This window comes from Marmota marmota, unplaced genomic scaffold (genome assembly GCF_001458135.2).
Source record: "Marmota marmota marmota unplaced genomic scaffold, marMar, whole genome shotgun sequence".
In the NCBI taxonomy this organism is placed as follows: domain Eukaryota; kingdom Metazoa; phylum Chordata; class Mammalia; order Rodentia; family Sciuridae; genus Marmota; species Marmota marmota.
Window position 1 is genome coordinate 29,321,817 of NW_025999949.1, and position 17,885 is coordinate 29,339,701.

The 17,885-nt window shown below is 48.8% G+C and overlaps 1 protein-coding gene across 1 annotated transcript in view; it reads left to right on the forward strand.

Moving 5' to 3' along the window:
- The window catches only part of Tg (thyroglobulin), a 213,545-nt gene that overhangs the window by 15,587 nt on the left and 180,073 nt on the right, over positions 1–17,885 (forward strand). Inside the window, exons 9-16 of the mRNA XM_015486500.2 lie at positions 1,561–2,658; positions 3,035–3,622; positions 9,714–9,953; positions 13,196–13,333; positions 13,694–13,771; positions 14,282–14,394; positions 16,502–16,604; positions 17,530–17,730. Of these exons, the coding sequence (XP_015341986.1) occupies positions 1,561–2,658; positions 3,035–3,622; positions 9,714–9,953; positions 13,196–13,333; positions 13,694–13,771; positions 14,282–14,394; positions 16,502–16,604; positions 17,530–17,730 (2,559 nt within the window). The remainder of the gene's footprint in view (positions 1–1,560; positions 2,659–3,034; positions 3,623–9,713; positions 9,954–13,195; positions 13,334–13,693; positions 13,772–14,281; positions 14,395–16,501; positions 16,605–17,529; positions 17,731–17,885) is intronic.

The following is a 17,885-nucleotide window of genomic DNA, read 5'->3' on the forward strand; positions in this document are numbered from 1 at the left end:
CTTATTTATTTTTTCAAAGAACCAACTTTTAGTTTTGTTAATTTTTTCAATAGTTTCTTTTGTTTCAATTTCGTTGATTTCCGCTCTGATTTTAATTATTTCTTGCCTTCTGCTACATTTGCTGTTGTTTTGCTCTTCCTTTTCTAGGGCTTTGAGATGAAGTGTGAGCTCATTTATTTGTTGGTTTTTCCTTTTTTTGAGGAATGACCTCCAAGCGATGAATTTCCCTCTTAATTTACTTGTATTCTATTTGCGGAGTGTCAGGATGTCAAGAAAGAGGATTTTGAGGTTCTGATTTGGAAGTATTTAAAATCATCTCTCAGTTCTGTTGAAACCTGGAGAATGTTATGCCTTCCACTTTCGAGTGGAGGTGAAGAATTGGCTTTTCAAATGAAAGACAATAACCCTATCTAGTGAACAGATGAGTCACAGTGGGGCACACATTTTTACCTTTTCTCTTGGGTGTGTCAGTGCTCTTGCTGTGGAAACAAATGCCACATGGAAACACCTGGATTTCTTTGCCTTGGCAACACCCCTAACAAATGCACAGCAGGGTTAAGCTCCAGTTGTAAGTGCTGAGGCACAGCAGTGGACTTTACCTCCCCATGCCTCCCTGAAGGAGCCCAAAGGAAGCCCGGGCCTTGTCAAGGGGTATGCTGATGCTCTTAGGCTGCCGGTCTTTCCCGACTTCAACACATATTCCAGTTCTTTCTCTGCTGCTTGGATACACAGGGAAATTGTCTGACTCTCTTTTCTGACATCTGTGTGAATTGAGAGGAAAAAAATTAGTTTAAAAAGTTGAGGGTGGGGTAAGTTGTTTAAAAAGCCCCCCCCCCCCCCAAGATTTATGGTTTCATTGGCTTATTGAACTTGCTAATCTATCTACTTATGTGACTGAGATTGCCACTTAACATTTGAATTTTGCATTTCTTTCCTCATGGTGATTATTATCAACCCAGGCTGTTTGGATAGAATGGCCTGGCCATGAGTGAGGTAACTGAATTAAATATCTGCTTATTAGTAATCTCAAGGAAAGATCAAGAAGCCCAGAGGAAGTGTCAAGTGTGTCTGTTGGGTGGGTATTATAGTATAGAATGGAAAAATTACATTTCCTATGATTTTAATATTACATATTACAATATAGGGAAATATTCCCATCTAAGAATATGTGCTAAGACCCTATTCTAAATAAGGTCACATTCTCAGGATCTAGGTACATATGAATACCTTTGGGCGGGGGGAACCATTCAACCCCGTACTGTTAGCAGATGTGGTCAGAGTCTCAGGAACAGCCCCGCATCTCTGAGACTTGCTTTAGAAAAGAATGGACCCCTAGGGAAGGCCGGGAGAGTGATAGTGTAGCCTGGAAGTCACTCCCCCAAATGGCCACAAGTAGACGGCTCAGAGTGGAAGAAAAAAAGTCAAAGGACAAAGAGAAGAAAGTGGTCCAAAATACAGGTGTTCTGGGTTGAATTCTTGGCATCTGACCGCCAGAAAAGCCTGAGGGCTCTCTCGGGGTGTGATGCTAAAACCGCATCTCTGCTTCTGTGTCTCCTGCAGCTGAAGACCAGTCTTGTGCCTCAGGAAGGCGGCAGGCCTTGACCAGGCTCTACTTTGGGACCTCAGGCTACTTCAGCCAGCAGGACTTGTTCTCTGCTCCCGGGAAAAGGCGGGTCTCTCAGAGAGGAACCAGTTCAGCCACATCCTGCCCCCCCATGATCAAGGAGCTGCTGGTTGACTCTGGGCTCCTCCGCCCAGTGGCACAGGGGCAGGATCCACAGTTCTCTCCATCCGAGGGTCTACTCAAAGAAGCCATGAGGGCCATTTTTCCCTCCCGGGAGCTGGCTCGTCTTGCCCTTCAGTTTACCACCAACCCAAAGCGACTCCAGCAAAACCTTTTTGGAGGAAAATTTTTGGTAAATGCTGGCCAGTTTAACTTGTCTGGAGCCGTTGGCATGAGAGGAACATTTAACTTCAGTCAATTTTTCCAGCAACTTGGTCTCTCAGGCTTCCAGAATGGAGGGGGACCAATAGACCTAGCCAAGCCGCCCTCTGTGGGATTGGATTCAAATTCTACCACAGGGACTCTTAGTGCCTCTAAGGACACTGCTATGAATAAGCCACTTGTGGGCAGCTTTGGATTTGAAGTCAATTTGCAAGAGAACCAAAAGGCCTTAAAATTCCTTGCTTCTCTCCTGGAGCTTCCAGAATTCCTTGTCTTCCTGCAGCATGCCATCTCCGTACCAGAAGATGTGGCGGGGAATCTAGGTGACGTGATGGAAATGGCTCTCAGCTCCCAGGCCTGTGAGCAGACCCCTGGCAGGCTTTTTGTCCCCTCGTGCACACCTGAAGGAAGCTATGAGGATGTCCAGTGCTTTGCTGGAGAATGCTGGTGTGTGGATGCCCGGGGCAAAGAATTTCCTGGCTCCAGATTCCGAGGTGGACGACCGAGGTGCCCCACAGAGTGTGAGAAGCAAAAGGCTCGCATGCAAAGCCTCATGGGCAGCCAGCCTGCTGGCTCCAGCTTGTTTGTCCCTTCTTGTACTAGTGAGGGACACTTCCTGCCTGTCCAATGCTTCAATTCCGAGTGCTACTGTGTGAATGCTGAGGGTCAGGCTATTCCTGGGACTCGAAGTATAATTGGCGAGCCCAAGCAATGTAAGTCTGTGGAGTCCTTCTTTGGGTCCCCAAACCCAGTGCAGTGCAGAAACATGAATTTGCTTATGTGAAAGGGCAGATTGAATGAAGGGCAAAATTAGGGACTTAAATTAGCAATTATCCAGGAAAGAATGATGATATTAAGCAGTCTAAGGAATGAAGTGTCTTCAAAGAACTGACACATAAGTTTCCGTAGTGCTGTCACCAGTGGGTCTCTATGGGTCTTGGGTGGATCTTTGTCTAGGTGTTATTCAGACAGGTTACTGTGGCTGCGTAAAGTTTTAGATCAAGCTTGGACAATAAGGTGGTCTTATCTTGGTTTTTCTGGCTTATCAAACTTGCTAACCTGAAGCACCTTTTCCTTGTTCCTCCCCAGGTCCCACCCCCTGTCAGTTGCAGGCTGAGAAAGCTTTCTTTGGGATGGTGAGGGTCCTGATGGCCAACTCCAGCATGCCACCCACCGTCTCCAGCATCTACGTCCCACAGTGCAGGGTGGGGGGACAGTGGAACCCAGTGCAATGCGATGGGCCCCCCGAGCAGGCCTTTGAGTGGTACGAGCAATGGAGGGCTCAGAACACGGATGGCCAAGAGCTGACCCCGGCTGCACTGCTAATGAAGGTCATGAGCTATAGAGAAGCAGCTTCCAGAAACTTCCGTCTCTTTGTTCAAAACCTGTATGAGGCTGGCCAACAGGGCCTCTTTCCAGTGTTGGCTCAATATTCTTCCTTTCAAGATGTCCCCCTGGCATCGTTGGAAAGGAATATGAGTCTCCCCGGGGAAAATGTCCTCCTGGATCCCTACCTCTTTTGGCAGATCCTAAATGGCCAGCTTGGCCGATACCCAGGGCCCTACTCAGACTTCAGCACACCTTTGGCACACTTCGACCGTCGGAGCTGCTGGTGTGTGAATGAGGCTGGCCAGGAGCTGGAAGGAACTCGTGCAGAGCCAAGCAAGGTCCCAGCATGTGAGTTAACTCATGTGAAGAACCAAACTTGTGGGTTTTCAAAAAGGCTGTCCAGAGGGAGGGCATTAAGTGTGCTGGAATGGGGTTCAGAGATGTCCCGGAAGTTTCCTAGTGTAGGGTGAGAGAATCGGGCTCCAGAGGGAAGCGAATTCCCACATCTGCACAGTCAGGTGTTGACTAGGGTAACACAGTCCATTTTTAATCATCATATAATTGATTATTTAAATCACATACCTTAGATTTTTTCTGTCGTCTTCTGTGTATAAAGCATTATCTTAGAGCCCATGAAGATTTTGGCAGTGACCATGACTGGCCCTCGGCCTCCCATGTTAATGCTTTCTTGAGCTCTGATAAGGTAAGAGCACCATTTGACTAACCAGCAGGTTTTATGACAGTCCTGCTGCTTGCCCAGGGCACTACTGGTGCTCAGGACCTCAGGAAAGTGTTCCCTAAAGTGCCTTCATTGACTTGGAGAGATTCAGTTGAGGGACGAATGAAGAGCCACTGATGAAGGTCTGTAGGCTCACTTGGTGGCAGGCAGACTTAGTGGAAAGCTGTGGTGTGTGAGGAGTCAATAGAATGCAGCTGACTCTATGTCTTGAATTAAAATACCTTATTCCAAATAGCCGTCCAGCAGTTTGAAAGAACAACCAGATTCAACACTGCTGTTATCACAGCAGCCTCTGTGACCAGCAGTCGTAAGTAACGTCGTAGCTGTCCATGGAAACGCAACTGGTTCCTCGCAGTGCTGAGCGTTGTCGGGACCTTTCGTGATACAGAAGCATCAGACCATTTGACGTTAGCCAGGGTTTAGACTTTAGCACAACCAGATGTTGAGAATACTGGGTGAAAGGACCACGTGGTGAGAACTGGAATGCCCTTGGCATTGTAAGTGGCCTGGAGACAGCGCTGCTATGATTCTCATTAAAACATAGGATCCAGCAAGGCACATGCCTGTGATCCCAGAGGCTCAGGAGGCTGAGGCAGGAGGATCACAAGTTCCAAGCCAGTCTCAGCAATTTACGCCAGGCCCCAAGTAACTAGGGATGTGACTCAGAGGTTAAGCGCCTCTGGGTTTAATCCTGGGTACAAAAAAAAAAAAAAAAAAGAAAGAAAGTAAAAGAAAAACAACACCTTTGAAACAACAACTTTGAGATCCAACAATAGGCTCTCAAAGCCAGCACAGTAATGTGGGACATGACTGTTACATAAGTCTTACTTATTTTTGTGAAACCTGTAGAAGCACTCTCCATACCAGAGGCCAGGCCTCTGCCATGAAGACATTCCTATAAGTTTGGTCCTCTTGGCGTACAATTGTAGGAATCTGAGTTACTACTTCCAAAAATACCTAGTAACAATAGGGACTAATCTCATTCTCCCAGTTCTGAATGCTGAGCTGAGCATTGGAACTGGGTTAGAGTACAGTGACCTTTTCACTGAGTAACAGGAGACTGCAGAGTAGTCTGTGCATATAAGATACTCCATTAGGGAGCAAATATTAAAACTTCCATATATGCTCGGTATTTTATGCCTTCTTTTTAAATTTCTATTTTCATTTTAAGGTCATGTTAACAGCTGAGAACTGCAGACAATTTGCCTAGGGTATTATTTTAGTGTTATGTGCACATGCCTTATGAATAAAGAAACACCTGTATTTTGAGGTGCATATTCAAACTCTCTTGTTGATGGGGAATGAGATTGAATGGGTTTTGTTCAGAGCCTCAACATGTGGTCCAGCAGCACCAGCAGAACTCTGGGAACTTGCTAGAGATTTGGGATCTTGGGCTTCACTTTCTGAACCAAAACCTGCATCTGTATAAGATTTCCAGGCAAATCAAATGCTCCCAGAGGCTCAAGAAAGGCCAAGCCTAGGGGCAGAACTCAGTTGTCTGGAATCCTGGTTCTGCTGTCTGCCTCCATGTGAGTCGGAGGGGACAAACCCTCTCAATCAGTTTCATCTGGAAAGTCTGGGTTACAATAAGTCACTGCCTCTGGTAGTTGAGATGCTTATCAAAGGGAATAGACAGAGTGCCAAGTGTGGTACACAGAAAGTGCTTAATAAATGATGACCGAATTAATATCACTGTTGGTGATGAAGGCACCAGTAACTTCCCACATGCGTGCGGAGTCATGGCTCAGGCCTCCAGGAGTGTGATGCCACATTGCTGTCCTGGAGTGATTGAAAATTTGCTTTTTAAAAACAAATTTTTGATTTGTTCTTTTTAGTTATACACGACAGTAGAATGTATTCTGACATATTGTACATACGTGGAGTATGACTTCCCATTCTTGTGGTTGTTCATGATGTGGAGTTACACTGGCCCAGTATTCACCCTTGCTCCCTTTCCTTCATCCCCCATTGTCTAATCCAGTGAACTTTTCTTCTTCTTCCCCCACTTATTGTGAGTTAGCATCCACATATCAAAGAGAACATTTGGCCTTTGGTTTTTTGGGATTGGCTTATTTCACTTAGCATAATAGTCTCCAGTTCCATTTATTAACTGGCAAATGCCATAATTTTGTTCCTTTCTATGGCTGAGTAATATTCTATTTTATATATGTACCATATTTTCTTTATCCATTCATCATTTGAAGGGCACCTAGGTTGGTTAAATAGCTTAGCTATTGAATTGAACTGCTATAAACATTGATGTGCTTGCATCACTGTAGTATGCTGATTTTAAGTCCTTTGGGTATGTGCAGAGGAATGGGAAAACTGGGTCAAATGGTGATTCCATTCCAAGTTTTCTGAGGAATCTCCATACTGCTTTCCAGAATGCTCACACCAGTGTGCATTCCCACCAGCAATGTATGAGTGTACCTTTTTCCCTACATCCTCACCAATATTTTTTGTTACTTGTATTCTTGATAATTGTCATTCTGACTGGAGTGAGATGGAATCTCAGTGTGGTTTTAATTTGCATTTCTCTAATTGCTAGGGACATTGAACATTTTTTCATATATTTGTTGACTTGATTGTATTTCTTTTTTTGTGAAGTATCTGTTCAGCTCTTTTGTCCATTATTGTTTGGGTTCTTCTTATTATTTTTTGGGACATTAACTGTTTTGAGTTCTTTATATATCCTGAAGATTAATGCTGTTGCTGAGATGCAGGTGGCAAAGATTTTCTCCCATTCTATAGGCTCTCTCTTCATGTTCTTGATTGTTTCCTTTGCTGTGAAGAACCTTTTTAGTTTGATGTTATCCCATTTATTTATTCTTGATTTTACTTCTTCTTTAGGAGTCTTGTTGAGGAATTTGGAGACATGATGGAGATTTGGGCCTATTTTTTCTTGTCATGGGGTCTCTGGTCTAATGCCTAGGTCCTTGATCTACTTTGAGTTGAGTTTTGTGCAGGGTGAAGCATAGGGGTTTAATTTTATTTTCTACATATGGATTTCCAGTTTTCTCAGCATCATTTGTTTGAAGAGGCTATCTTTTCTCCAATGTATGTTTATGGTATCCTTGTCTGAGATAACTATATTTATGTGCGTTTGACTGTGTGTGTTCTATACTGTAACATAGGTCTACATGTTTGTTTTGGTGCCAATACCATGCCATTTGGGGTAGTATAGCTTTCTAGTATAATTTAAAGTCTGGTATTGTGATACCGCCTGCTTTACTTTTCTCACTGAGGATTGCTTTGGCCATTCTGAGTCTCTTATTTTTCCAAATCAATTTCATGTTTGTTTTTTCTACTTCTATGAAGAATGTCATTGGGATTTTAATAGGAATTGCATTAAATCTGTATAGTACTTTTTGTAGTATGGCCAATTTGACAATATTAATTCTGCCTATCCAAGAACATGGGAGATTTTTCCATCTTTTAAGGTTTTCTTTAATTTGTTTCTTTAGGGTTATTTAGTTTTCATTGTAGAGGTCTTTCACCTCTTTTGTTAGATTGACCCAAATGTTTTATTCTTTTTTTGTGGCTATTGTGAAAGGGATAATTTTTCTAATTTCTCTTTTAGTCTTTTTATCACTGATGTATAGGAATTCAATGGATTTATGGATATTAATTTTATATCCTACTACTTTATTGAACTAATTTATGAGTTCTAGAAGTTTTCTGGTGGAGTTTTTTTAATTTTCTAAATATAGAACCATGTCATTGGCAAATAGGGATAGTTTTCGTTCTTCTTTTGCTATTCATATCCCTTTAGTTTCATTCTTTTGTCTCATTACTCTGGCTAGGGTTTCAAGGAATATGGTAAATAGGAGTGGTCAAAGAGCACATTACTGTCTTGTTCCAGTTTATAAAGGAAATGCTTTCATTTTTTTCTTCATTTAGAATGACGTTGACCTTAGGTTTAGCACATACAGTTTTTATAACGTTGAGGTATGTTCCTACTATCCCTAGTTTTTCTAGTGTTTTGAACATGAAGCGGTGCTGTATTTTTGTCAAGTGCTTTTCCTGCATCTATTGAAATAATCATGTGATTCTTATCTTTTAGTCTATTGATGTGATGAATTATGTTTATTGATTTCTATATGTTGAACCAACCTTGCATTCCTGGGATGAACCCCACTTGATCATGGTGCACTATCTTTATAATATATTTTTGTATGCAATTTGCCAGCATTTTATTAAGGATTTTTGCATCTATGTTCATCAGGGATATTAGTCTGAAGGTTTCTTTCCTTGATGTGTTTTTCTTTGGTTTTGATATCAAAGTGATACTAGCTTCTACAATGAGCTTGGAAGGGTTGGTTCTTTTTATATTTCATGGAATAATTTAGGGAGGATTAGTCATGTTCTTCTTTGAAGGTCTTCAAGAACTTGGCTGAGAATCTGTGTGATCCTGGGCTTTTCTTTGTTGGCAGGCTTTTGATGGTCTTCAGTGTAATTGCTTGAAATTGATCTGCTTGAATGTTCTGTGTCTTCCTGATTCAGTTTGGATTCCTCTGTGTCCAGAAGTTTGTCAATGTCTTCAAGCTTTTCTATTTTATTAGAGTATAAATTTTCAAAATAGTTTCTGATTATTGTATTTCAATAGTGTTCATCATGATGTTTCTTTTGAAAATTTACTTTATTTAATATGCATTTATGTACCACCTACTGTGTACACTGTACTATATGACAGAGAATCATGGAAAGAGTGTTATCTGCCCTGAGGAGCACAGAGACCAGTGGGCAAAACTGAACATGTCATCAGGTCCATTATAAATAGTTGTGATAATTGAACCGAAGGGAATCCATAGGAATATACAGAAGATGCCCAGGGCATGGGGCTACTCTCTGATTGGTGACCAAGGTAAAGATTCTCTTGGCACCAGCTTCTGGGATGAAACATGGGGAATGTTCCTTCTAGGAAGAGGAAATTTCAAGTGCCAAGACAGAGAAGCTATAGCACAGCCAGTTTTGTTGGGGTAGAGTGGAGGACAGACTAGTGGAAGGAAGATGATCAGAAGAGGTGGAAGACACATTTGGGCTAGATTTTAAAAGGTTGTATGTGCCCAGTTAAAGAACTTTTGCTTTATCTTGGAAGCAATGGAGAATGAGTAGAGTAGATGTTTTTAAATGTGATTTCTTTTTCTTTTTCTTTTTTCTTTTTTCTTTTGGTTCAGGGTACCAAATCCCTGGGATTGATAGATTATTTGATTAGGAATATTCATTTGATCAAAAGAACAATAATGTCTTTAAATTCCAGAAGTCAAAGTTTTCTGCCAGTCTCCTGCCCTCACAAAAATCATGGGTTCCTGCCAATGTGGAATTTATAGTGTGATTGGCTGAAATAAATCCAATAAGGGTGGTGCTTGGCATGGTGAAGATTCCAGGGACTGTGTGTGCCAGGCACTGTGTGTGGCACTTCAGCTACTGTGCCTCATAGAATCTTCTAGAACTCCCAGGCAGTAGGAGTACATGCACAGCATGCAGCATACATCACCTAATAGAGTCCTAAGGTGTAGGTGCACCATGAATGTTGAGTGAGTGAAATTCTGGAGGCAAGGCAGGAAGGACATTCCAGCTGTGGCCAGAGCTAGTTCAAGGGGAATGGCTGAGTGCTGTGTGTGTGCACGTGGGCCCTTGCTCAGCTCAGCAGAGCTGTGCATGGTGAATAATGCCAGGGGGCTGTTTTTGTTCCCCTAGGTCCTGGCTCCTGTGAGGAAGCTAAGCGTGGTGTCCTGCAGTTCATTAAGGAAGCAGAAGAGATTGTCTCAGCTTCCAACAGCTCCCGCTTCCCTCTGGGAGAGAGTTTCCTGGTGGCCAAAGGAATCCAGCTGACCAATGAGGAACTGGGCCTTCCTCCGCTCCTCCCTTCCCGGGAGGCTTTCTTGGAGAAGTTTCTGCGTGGGAGCGATGATACCATCCGTTTGGCAGCTCAGTCTAGTGAGTGCTGAGCGCTGAGTTTTCCCAACCCACCTTGCCGTCCCCAGGGCTGCACTACTCCATTTCCCCAGGCTGGTGGGTTCCTGGGAAAGAAAAGGCAAAGTGGTTTTGTGTCCCCAGTCAAAGCTGGAAAAGTGCCCACTCCTCCTAAATGCTGCCAGACCCACTGGGGACAGGCCTCCATGCTCTGTGTGGCAGATGGCCTGTGAAACCTCACAGTCTTTTTGAAATGTGAGTGGCCCAAATGCTTCCACACCCCCATGGCCTGTTCCTACGTTTTCATCCATATCCAAGGATGCAGGACCCCATGTGGGGAAGGGTGAGGGGGCCTCTTTATCAGAACCCTGGCAGGGAAGCTCACTGAACCCAAGGTCACACCTCACTGCCTGCATGGGACAGAGCCACAGGGGGCCTGCAGGCCTCCAGCCCCAGCAGCAGCCACAGAAGCATCCTCACCCTGGACCAGGCCCTTACCATGTCGCAGAGGACCACATCTTTGCAGTAAATCTTCTAATACATTCAGGGGCACAAAGCTATAATCACCATCTGTGGATATTTTACAAATGGGGAAACTGAACCCTGAGTGAAGTCACAGCCCAGTGCCACACATTTATCACCCAAGAAAGCCCAGATGGGCACCTCTTGGTCAGGGCCTCGGGCCCATTCCCTGAGTATCTCTGCCCCCTGCCCAGCAGGTCTCAGGGATGTGCCAAGACCTACTGCCTCCCAGAGCCCATGTTCTGCCTGCTCCACCCACAACCACTGGCAGGAGGGCCTGAGCCCTGGGTTCTCACCCTGACCCCACACCAACTTGGCACAGACACAGGATTCTCCTGTCTGAGCCTTACCTGAGACCCCCATCCCTTTCTAGTTTTGCCGAGTGATCCCCTATCTGGAGTTTCCTGGGCTTGGGTCCCATGACAGCGTCTTACCAAGGCAGACTGAGACAGGCAGTGGGCTGGCACCTCCCTGTCTCCCATTGCTGGAGTCCCTGGAGGCTTGGGATCTTTGTTCTTCTGACCCCACATGAGAATCTCCTGAGGTTGCCTTTGGTTCCTGGCCCTCTCCCTTACCACGCAACTCTCCTGGAAGTCAAGGCACCACGTCCTGCTCACCTTTACCTCCAGGGCAGCTCAGCACCTGGCCTGGAGCAGGAGCTCCCATGGTGGTTCACCGTCTCACTCTACTCCTCTCACCCCATTTTGCTCCATCTACTCCCCTTAGCCTGTGCCCAGGCACCTCTGTTCTCTGTTCCTCAGAGACTCAACGACTTCTGCTTTTGAAAAGAAACCAGTTATTGTCAATTTCATGCATGGATAGGGCTTGATGCAATCCAAGAGAGAAGTGGCACTGATGGCCCTTCAGTTGTGGCCACTGGACTTGGGGTGGGAAATGCAGGGAAGGGAAGAGAAAGCTGGAGGTGCAACAGAGACTCATCACTGAATGACATGAGGACATTTTCTTTAGAAGTCAAGCTAAGGAAGTTCCTCTCCAGCTAGCCACATGTTCTGGTTTTGCATGTCTGCCTCTGGAGAAAGAGGAAGAATCCATAGACAAGGAACGGGGCTCTTCTCTCTGAAAGTCTGAGCACTCAGGGCCCATAACAGGGAGAGAATGAGGGCCACAAAGCACCTTTGCCTATAGAACTTGCCATCAGTGTCTAGGGCCTCGGGGCTGTGGGAGGGCTGCAGGATGTCCTTGGAGGGAAGTACGTATAACTGAGCCTGGCATGAGCTCAGTACTTAATGCCTATCGGGACTTTTGTTGCAATGATCACACTTACCCTGTTAAATAAGTATTGCAGCCATTCCATAGAAAAGTCAAGCTCAGACTTGGTTAATGGTTGGTTAACTCGCTCATGATCACACAGATAAGAGATACCATGCCAGGATTTAGGCACAAGCTTACCGGACTCCAGAGCTCTCCTGCTGTACCAGGCTGCTTCAAAGGTGGCTCTTGGTGTCCCCAGATGGGCTCTTAAGCTCTCCCCCCACTACAACCATAAAGCCTGTTTCTGAAGGGTGACAAGTTGGGAAGAACTCTCCTGTGTATAGCAGGTAACGTCACACCTGTACTGCCCTAGAAGTGGTTGTTCTCCTCTAGGACCTGGTGAGAAGCCCCTACTCCCTCCCTGGCACCTGCACTGAGGAGAGGAGGTTGCAGATCCAACTGGAGGAAGGGCCTGGAGACAGGTCATGGCTACCTAGAAGGAGATGGGGGGGGGGTCGGTCAGACTGCAGAGTGGCAGGAGCAGGTGTTGGGGCTGGGAGACCCAGGCCAGTGGCTGTGTGTCCTGCCCACTGCCCTCCTCTCATCCTCCTCTCATCTCATGCATGCATTCACTCCTATTTTTTTTCATTCAGTCATTTCCGGGGTGCACAGTGTGGCCAGGTGTGGCTGTATGTGCAATGCACATGCAAAGCTTTGCACCGAGGAGCTTGAATGCCAGCACGGGGTGGCGGGGGCAACACTAGACGAATGTCTGAGGCCACATCTGAGTGCTGGTAGTGGAGACTGCTGTCTGGAAAAGCCAGGCGGTGAGGCAGATGCCCGGGGTTGGGAGGGGCTCTGGTCCCCTTACCAGGGCACCTGCAGGGGCTTCATGTAACCCCCCTTATTGAGCCTCTGCTCCTGACTTCTTGGAGCTGCTGTGAAGAGAAGATGAGGTTGTGTGGGTGAGCAAGCTTTGAAGGGGTCGAGAACCAACCTGCAGGAGTTTGCCAGGGAGGCCAAGAGGGCTGATTGGGCTGACCTCTGGTCAAAACCCCACTTTGATCTGCAAGGCCACAGTTCCGTTGCTTAGCCCATCTTTCTTGTTCATTAAATGTGATACTACCATTCTAGTAGAAATAAGAAGATTAAATTGACTAAAATATGTGCTTACACAGCACCTGGCAGGTACCTTGTAAGTTATTGTCAGTCCCACCTGCGATGAGGTCGATAGCACATGTGCTGAAGCCATCCCTGGGCTAATCCACCTGTATGGATGTCACCATCACCGTGGAGAGCTGCAGAGACTTTCACTGTGTAGCCCAGGAACTATTGTTATAGGACAATCTGCGGAGAGCCTACCCACCATCTGAGGGGCCTCTACAATATTCTGGGGTTAATGTTTGTCAGATAAATAAGAAGGCCACCCTATGCTGGGTTGCTTATGTTGGAGCGGAGCTGTATTGGGTGGCTCTCTGTGACAGGGCGCCCAGGGCAGGTGGTCACATTCTGCTCTTCTGCTGTGACTCCAGCCTTGAGCTTCTATCAGCAAAGCGGATCGTCCTTGGAGGACCCCTCTGGAGGAGCTGGCCCTCTGCGATCTGGCCCCTATGTGCCGCAGTGTGATGCCTTCGGAAACTGGGAGCCCGTGCAGTGCCACGCTGGGACCGGTAAGGGGACCTGGGGTAGCTGAGTGATGCCCGTTTTTTTCTCTTAGAGGAAAGGACCCCATTTGGGGAAGCAATTAGGTTGGACTCCTGGGTCCCTTTCTCCTCGGCAACCTGGACAAAGCCCTTAGCTCCTCGGGCCTCTGGTTGTCTCCTCTGTGTGCTGTGAGAGGAGCAGAGCCCTTCAGCCATCTGGAAGGTCAAGGGCGTGGACGCCAAGACCTGTGATGGTGAACGGTGCCGGGTGGGAAAGCCGGTACCTGGCCACGACTGCTAGGAATGCAAGAGAGGGAGGTTGCTTATAGATGCCCAGGAGTGTCCCCAGGGTGCTTCCTGAACATCTGGCTTGTGGCTCTTTTCTAGGGCACTGCTGGTGCGTGGACGGGAAGGGGGAGCCCACTCCTGCCTCATTGACTGCGCGCTCCCCAGACCTCCCCCAGTGTGAGTGAAGCCCAGGACTGTCTAGCCCCAGCCCAGCAGGCTAGGCTGATGGAGCCAGCTGTGGTCACTCACGCGTGGGGTGGCTCCATGGGCCAGCCCTTCAGACCTACTCCTGAGCACAACCAGACACATTTCCCCAAGACCCCAGGGCCAGGGCTAGTGCTGATCCCACCTTCCTGGTGGTTGCTCCTGGGTGGGCGGGTGGAGGGACGGGCTGGGAGCAGGAGCAGGAAGGAGCCTGGCTCTATTCCTACACGCTGTGCATGGGGCAGTTCAGTCACTTCCCTGGCTTCATCTCCTACTCTCATCTGTACCTGCAGTCCCTGCCTGTTCCCCCGAGTGCCAGCCCTGTGCCGTCAATGGCCCTCGACATCTCAAAAGTGGCACATGTCATGAGCTTCCAGCTCTCTGTGAAGGGTACCTCCTCCCTCGATGCCACCTCTGAAACCTGGAGTCAGCCAGGGCTGCTGCCTTCCCTTGGTGATCCCAGCCAACCCGCTACTCCCACAGGCCCCTCCACCTGTGAGACGTCTCTAGCCAACGGGCTGCTTTCCGGTTGGAAACAAGCTGTATCCCAAGAAAACCCATCTCCGGAAGACCTGTTCACCCCTACCTGCCTAGAGGTGAGGCTCTGAGGGCTCAGGAGAGTGAGCAAGGAGGCAGAGCTCACCTCCTCTGGTTGAAGATGGCTCTTCTACTTTTCAGCTAATCTGGCTTCATTAAAGACTCATAAGGAATCTTGAGCCTGGGTATTTGCCGTGGGCCTAGTAGACCCTGACGGTGTGTCCTTAGGCAACTTAGTTACCTTCTCTGTGCTCCAGTGGCTTTTTTTTTTTTTTTAAATATAAAATTAGGCCACATTTTGTTCTGTCTTGTACTGGGATTGATTTGAGGAAATATTTCTCATGAAAAGTGTTTGAGGATGACCAAGCACCTGTACAACTGCTACCTTGTGTTTCCTGGAGTCCTCTGGGCCAGATCCCTGGGTTCCTCAGGTTCCCACCCTTGGGTGCTGTTTACTAGCACAGGGCCCTGCACTGGGGCTTCATCCCATGCGCTTCCCAGCTTCCTGGATGACCACGATGATTGACAGAAGCACTGACAAAAGCTCCCAGAGAAAGAGTTCATGCCTGGAATCCCACCCTTACTTGCCAGGTGATAGAAACACCTGTGCCCCTGTTTCTTTCCCCTAAGGTAGGAGTTATGGGACACCACTGCTTGCTCCACTCAGCCCCAGGGGCTTCCAGAAAGTGAGATGATCGGCATAGCACAGGCTGGAAGTGCCGAGCAGATTTCCTTATCGTTATTGACCACTGTGAACATGGCTCAATTATGAGTGAGTTTGCAGAGAATTAGCAACATGGTGAAGTCTTTTGACTTGGCTAACAACGGGCCCTGTTCCTTGTCCCGGCACTGATGCTCATGAGGGAGGGAAGGTGGAAGCACAGCTCCTGAGATGGGCAACCTGATTCCAGCACACGGCCTGGTCACCCTGGGACCGAGTGGTTCTCATGTCCAGCCCTGGAGCAGGGCTGTGCCGATAAACAGCACCCAAGGCTCTCCCCGCCCAAACGGAATGCCATGTCTGTAGCCTGCCCCTAGGTAGAGTCAAGCTCATGGCCAGAATGTCCTCAGTTTTAAGCCTGATAACCATAATTTTCTCAAACATTTGCTTGGGTTGGAGTCTTACCTCTGCAGCTTTCAAGCTGTGTGACCAGAGGCTCGTCACCTGATCTCTCTGGGCCTCTCTCTGGAGAGTGAGGACAGTAGGGGTCCTCCCTCCCCAGGTGCTATGTGGGTACAAATGGCACCAGGAGTGGGTGGATGGGAGCACACCACGAGCCTCGTGGTTCCAGTCTTGGCAAATGTCAGATGCCATGTCATTGTCATTGATTGTTGGCAAACCAGGCACAGCAGATTGTAAGTGAAAAAGTAGCAACAAATACTAGAGGAACCAGCAGCAGCCAGGAAACGCCTCTCCCCAGAGCACTTCGGATGGCGCTGGGGGCCACAGTCGTGGGCAGGGGACTCTCTGTGGTCAGGGAGCCCTGAAGGAAGTGCTGCAGGTGCAGTCCAGGCCTCCCCAGGTTTCTGCTTGTGGCTTTGGCCCCATGCATGCGGGGCCCTCTCCTCCTGTCTTCTGAGGTGGGGAACTGAGGCTCTGATTGTGTGAAGAGGCATGCCAGGGTCCCAGCTGGCCTGGGGCAGTGAGGAAGAAGGGCTGATCCCGGGATGCTACTCTGGGTCCTACCCAGATGAGTGCTGGTAGTTTCCTTGGATGGCATCTTTATTTCCAGTCAGATACTCAGGCCTTCCCCAGGGTTCCTGTGTAAAAATCACTTCTGCAGTGGCGGGGTTGGTTCAGGAGAGTGAGGGCTCAGGGGCTAGAAGGATTGGGGCCCTGGGCCCGACCTGTCACTCAACCAGCCCCAGGCCCTGCTCCATTCCCTCCCCTCTGGGATAAAGGGTCACCAGAATTGGTCCCCAGCCTCAGAGGGGTAATGACATCCTTGCCTTGTGGGGTTGTTGTAACCATCAGTTCCATTTAACCATCAGCTCCACTGTGGACGTGCAGGGACAGAAGCAGGTAGTGACCTCCCGAGCAGAATGCCCTTCTCTGCTAGGAGAGGCCGTGGTCGGTGTTTGGGGAGGGCCCTCCTACAGACCTCCACCCACCCATAGGCGGACTGCAAAGCACTGCTCAGTGCTGTGACCTTGGCTTTGTCTCAGACAGGAGAATATACCAGGCTGCAGGAGACCGAGGGGCGCCCCACGTGTGTGCACCCGGCATCAGGAGAAGAAGTGTCACCTGGCATGAGCAGCAGTGGCCAGTGTGAGTAGTTGTCCCCCTCTTGTCACCTCTCTACCTCCCCACTGAACGCTGGGTGTGCAGTCCTCAGACCTGGGTCCTGTCCCAGCCCTGGTGCTTCCGTAGCTGTAGGCACATGGCTGGGACCTCACCCACCCAGTTTTCTCCCCAGGGGAAGGGGTGTCTTACCCGCTGTCGGAGAAGCCAGTGCAGCAGAGAGTGGCTGGGCTTTGTGACGGGGAAGCCCACCCAGAACTGCCCCGGTCACAGGGGCACTGGTGCTCTTGGGGTGGCCACTGCAGGGCCTGACGCACAGTGGGCTGTACCTGGCCCCAGGCTTTCAGCCTAGCCAGGCAGCCTGGCTTCCACAGGGGAGACCAGGGGTGTGCCTGAAGGGCAAGCTGCTGATGTCCCCCATCTGCCAGAGACCAAGGATGCTTCGTGGCCCTCGGGGCCAGATGGGCCTTTGGCATGGCCCAGGGCCCACACCCTGGCTCCTTCCTGCCTTCTTTGGTTCTCACGCTCCTCCTCACCTTTGCCGTGGGCCCTGATTGTGATCAGTTCTGTCAGACCTGGAAGAGGGCGGATGCTGTCTCCCCAGGAGCTTCTTTAAGCCCGGCTCTGCTGCCCACAGCGTGTCCCCTGGCACACACCCCTGGCTGACCCTCATGCACCTGCCAGCCTTCCCTCTGGAGCCCTTTGTGGCCTCTCAGTGCTTCCCGCACTCCACACTTGTCACCCTCGTCTCACTGAACTGTCCTGGCCCCTCACCTACCTCTCCTTTAAGGTCCTAAGCATCTTGAGGACAGATGAGGGGAGAGTGTAAACCCTGGGAGTCCTGCAGGCGGGTTGGCGGGATGGCAGTGGGTGGCAGGGAGCTTTTGTTGCTGTGCCCAAACAGGGAGCAGGAGCCATGAGCCTGCCCCACCTGACTTGTGTCTTTGTCCAGGCCCAGGCCTCTGTGAAGTCCTCAGGAGTGGAGCCCTCTCCAGGGCCATCGGCCCAGGCTATGTCCCAGCCTGCAGGACACAGGATGGGGGCTTTTCCCCAGTGCAGTGTGACCCGACTCAGGGCAGCTGCTGGTGTGTGCTGGAGAGTGGAGAGGAGGTGCCCGGGACCCGCGTGGTGGGCAGCCAGCCCGCCTGTGAAAGTAAGTTCCGCCCCTTGGACCATCTCTGCACATGTCACCCTCACTCACAGGTAGGGCTCCAGGAAGTGAGGCCATGGGGATGGGAGTGGGAAGGAAGCGCAAGAGGGCCCTAGAGACTGAGTGCCACCATGGGGAAATTATGCCCACTTCCTGAA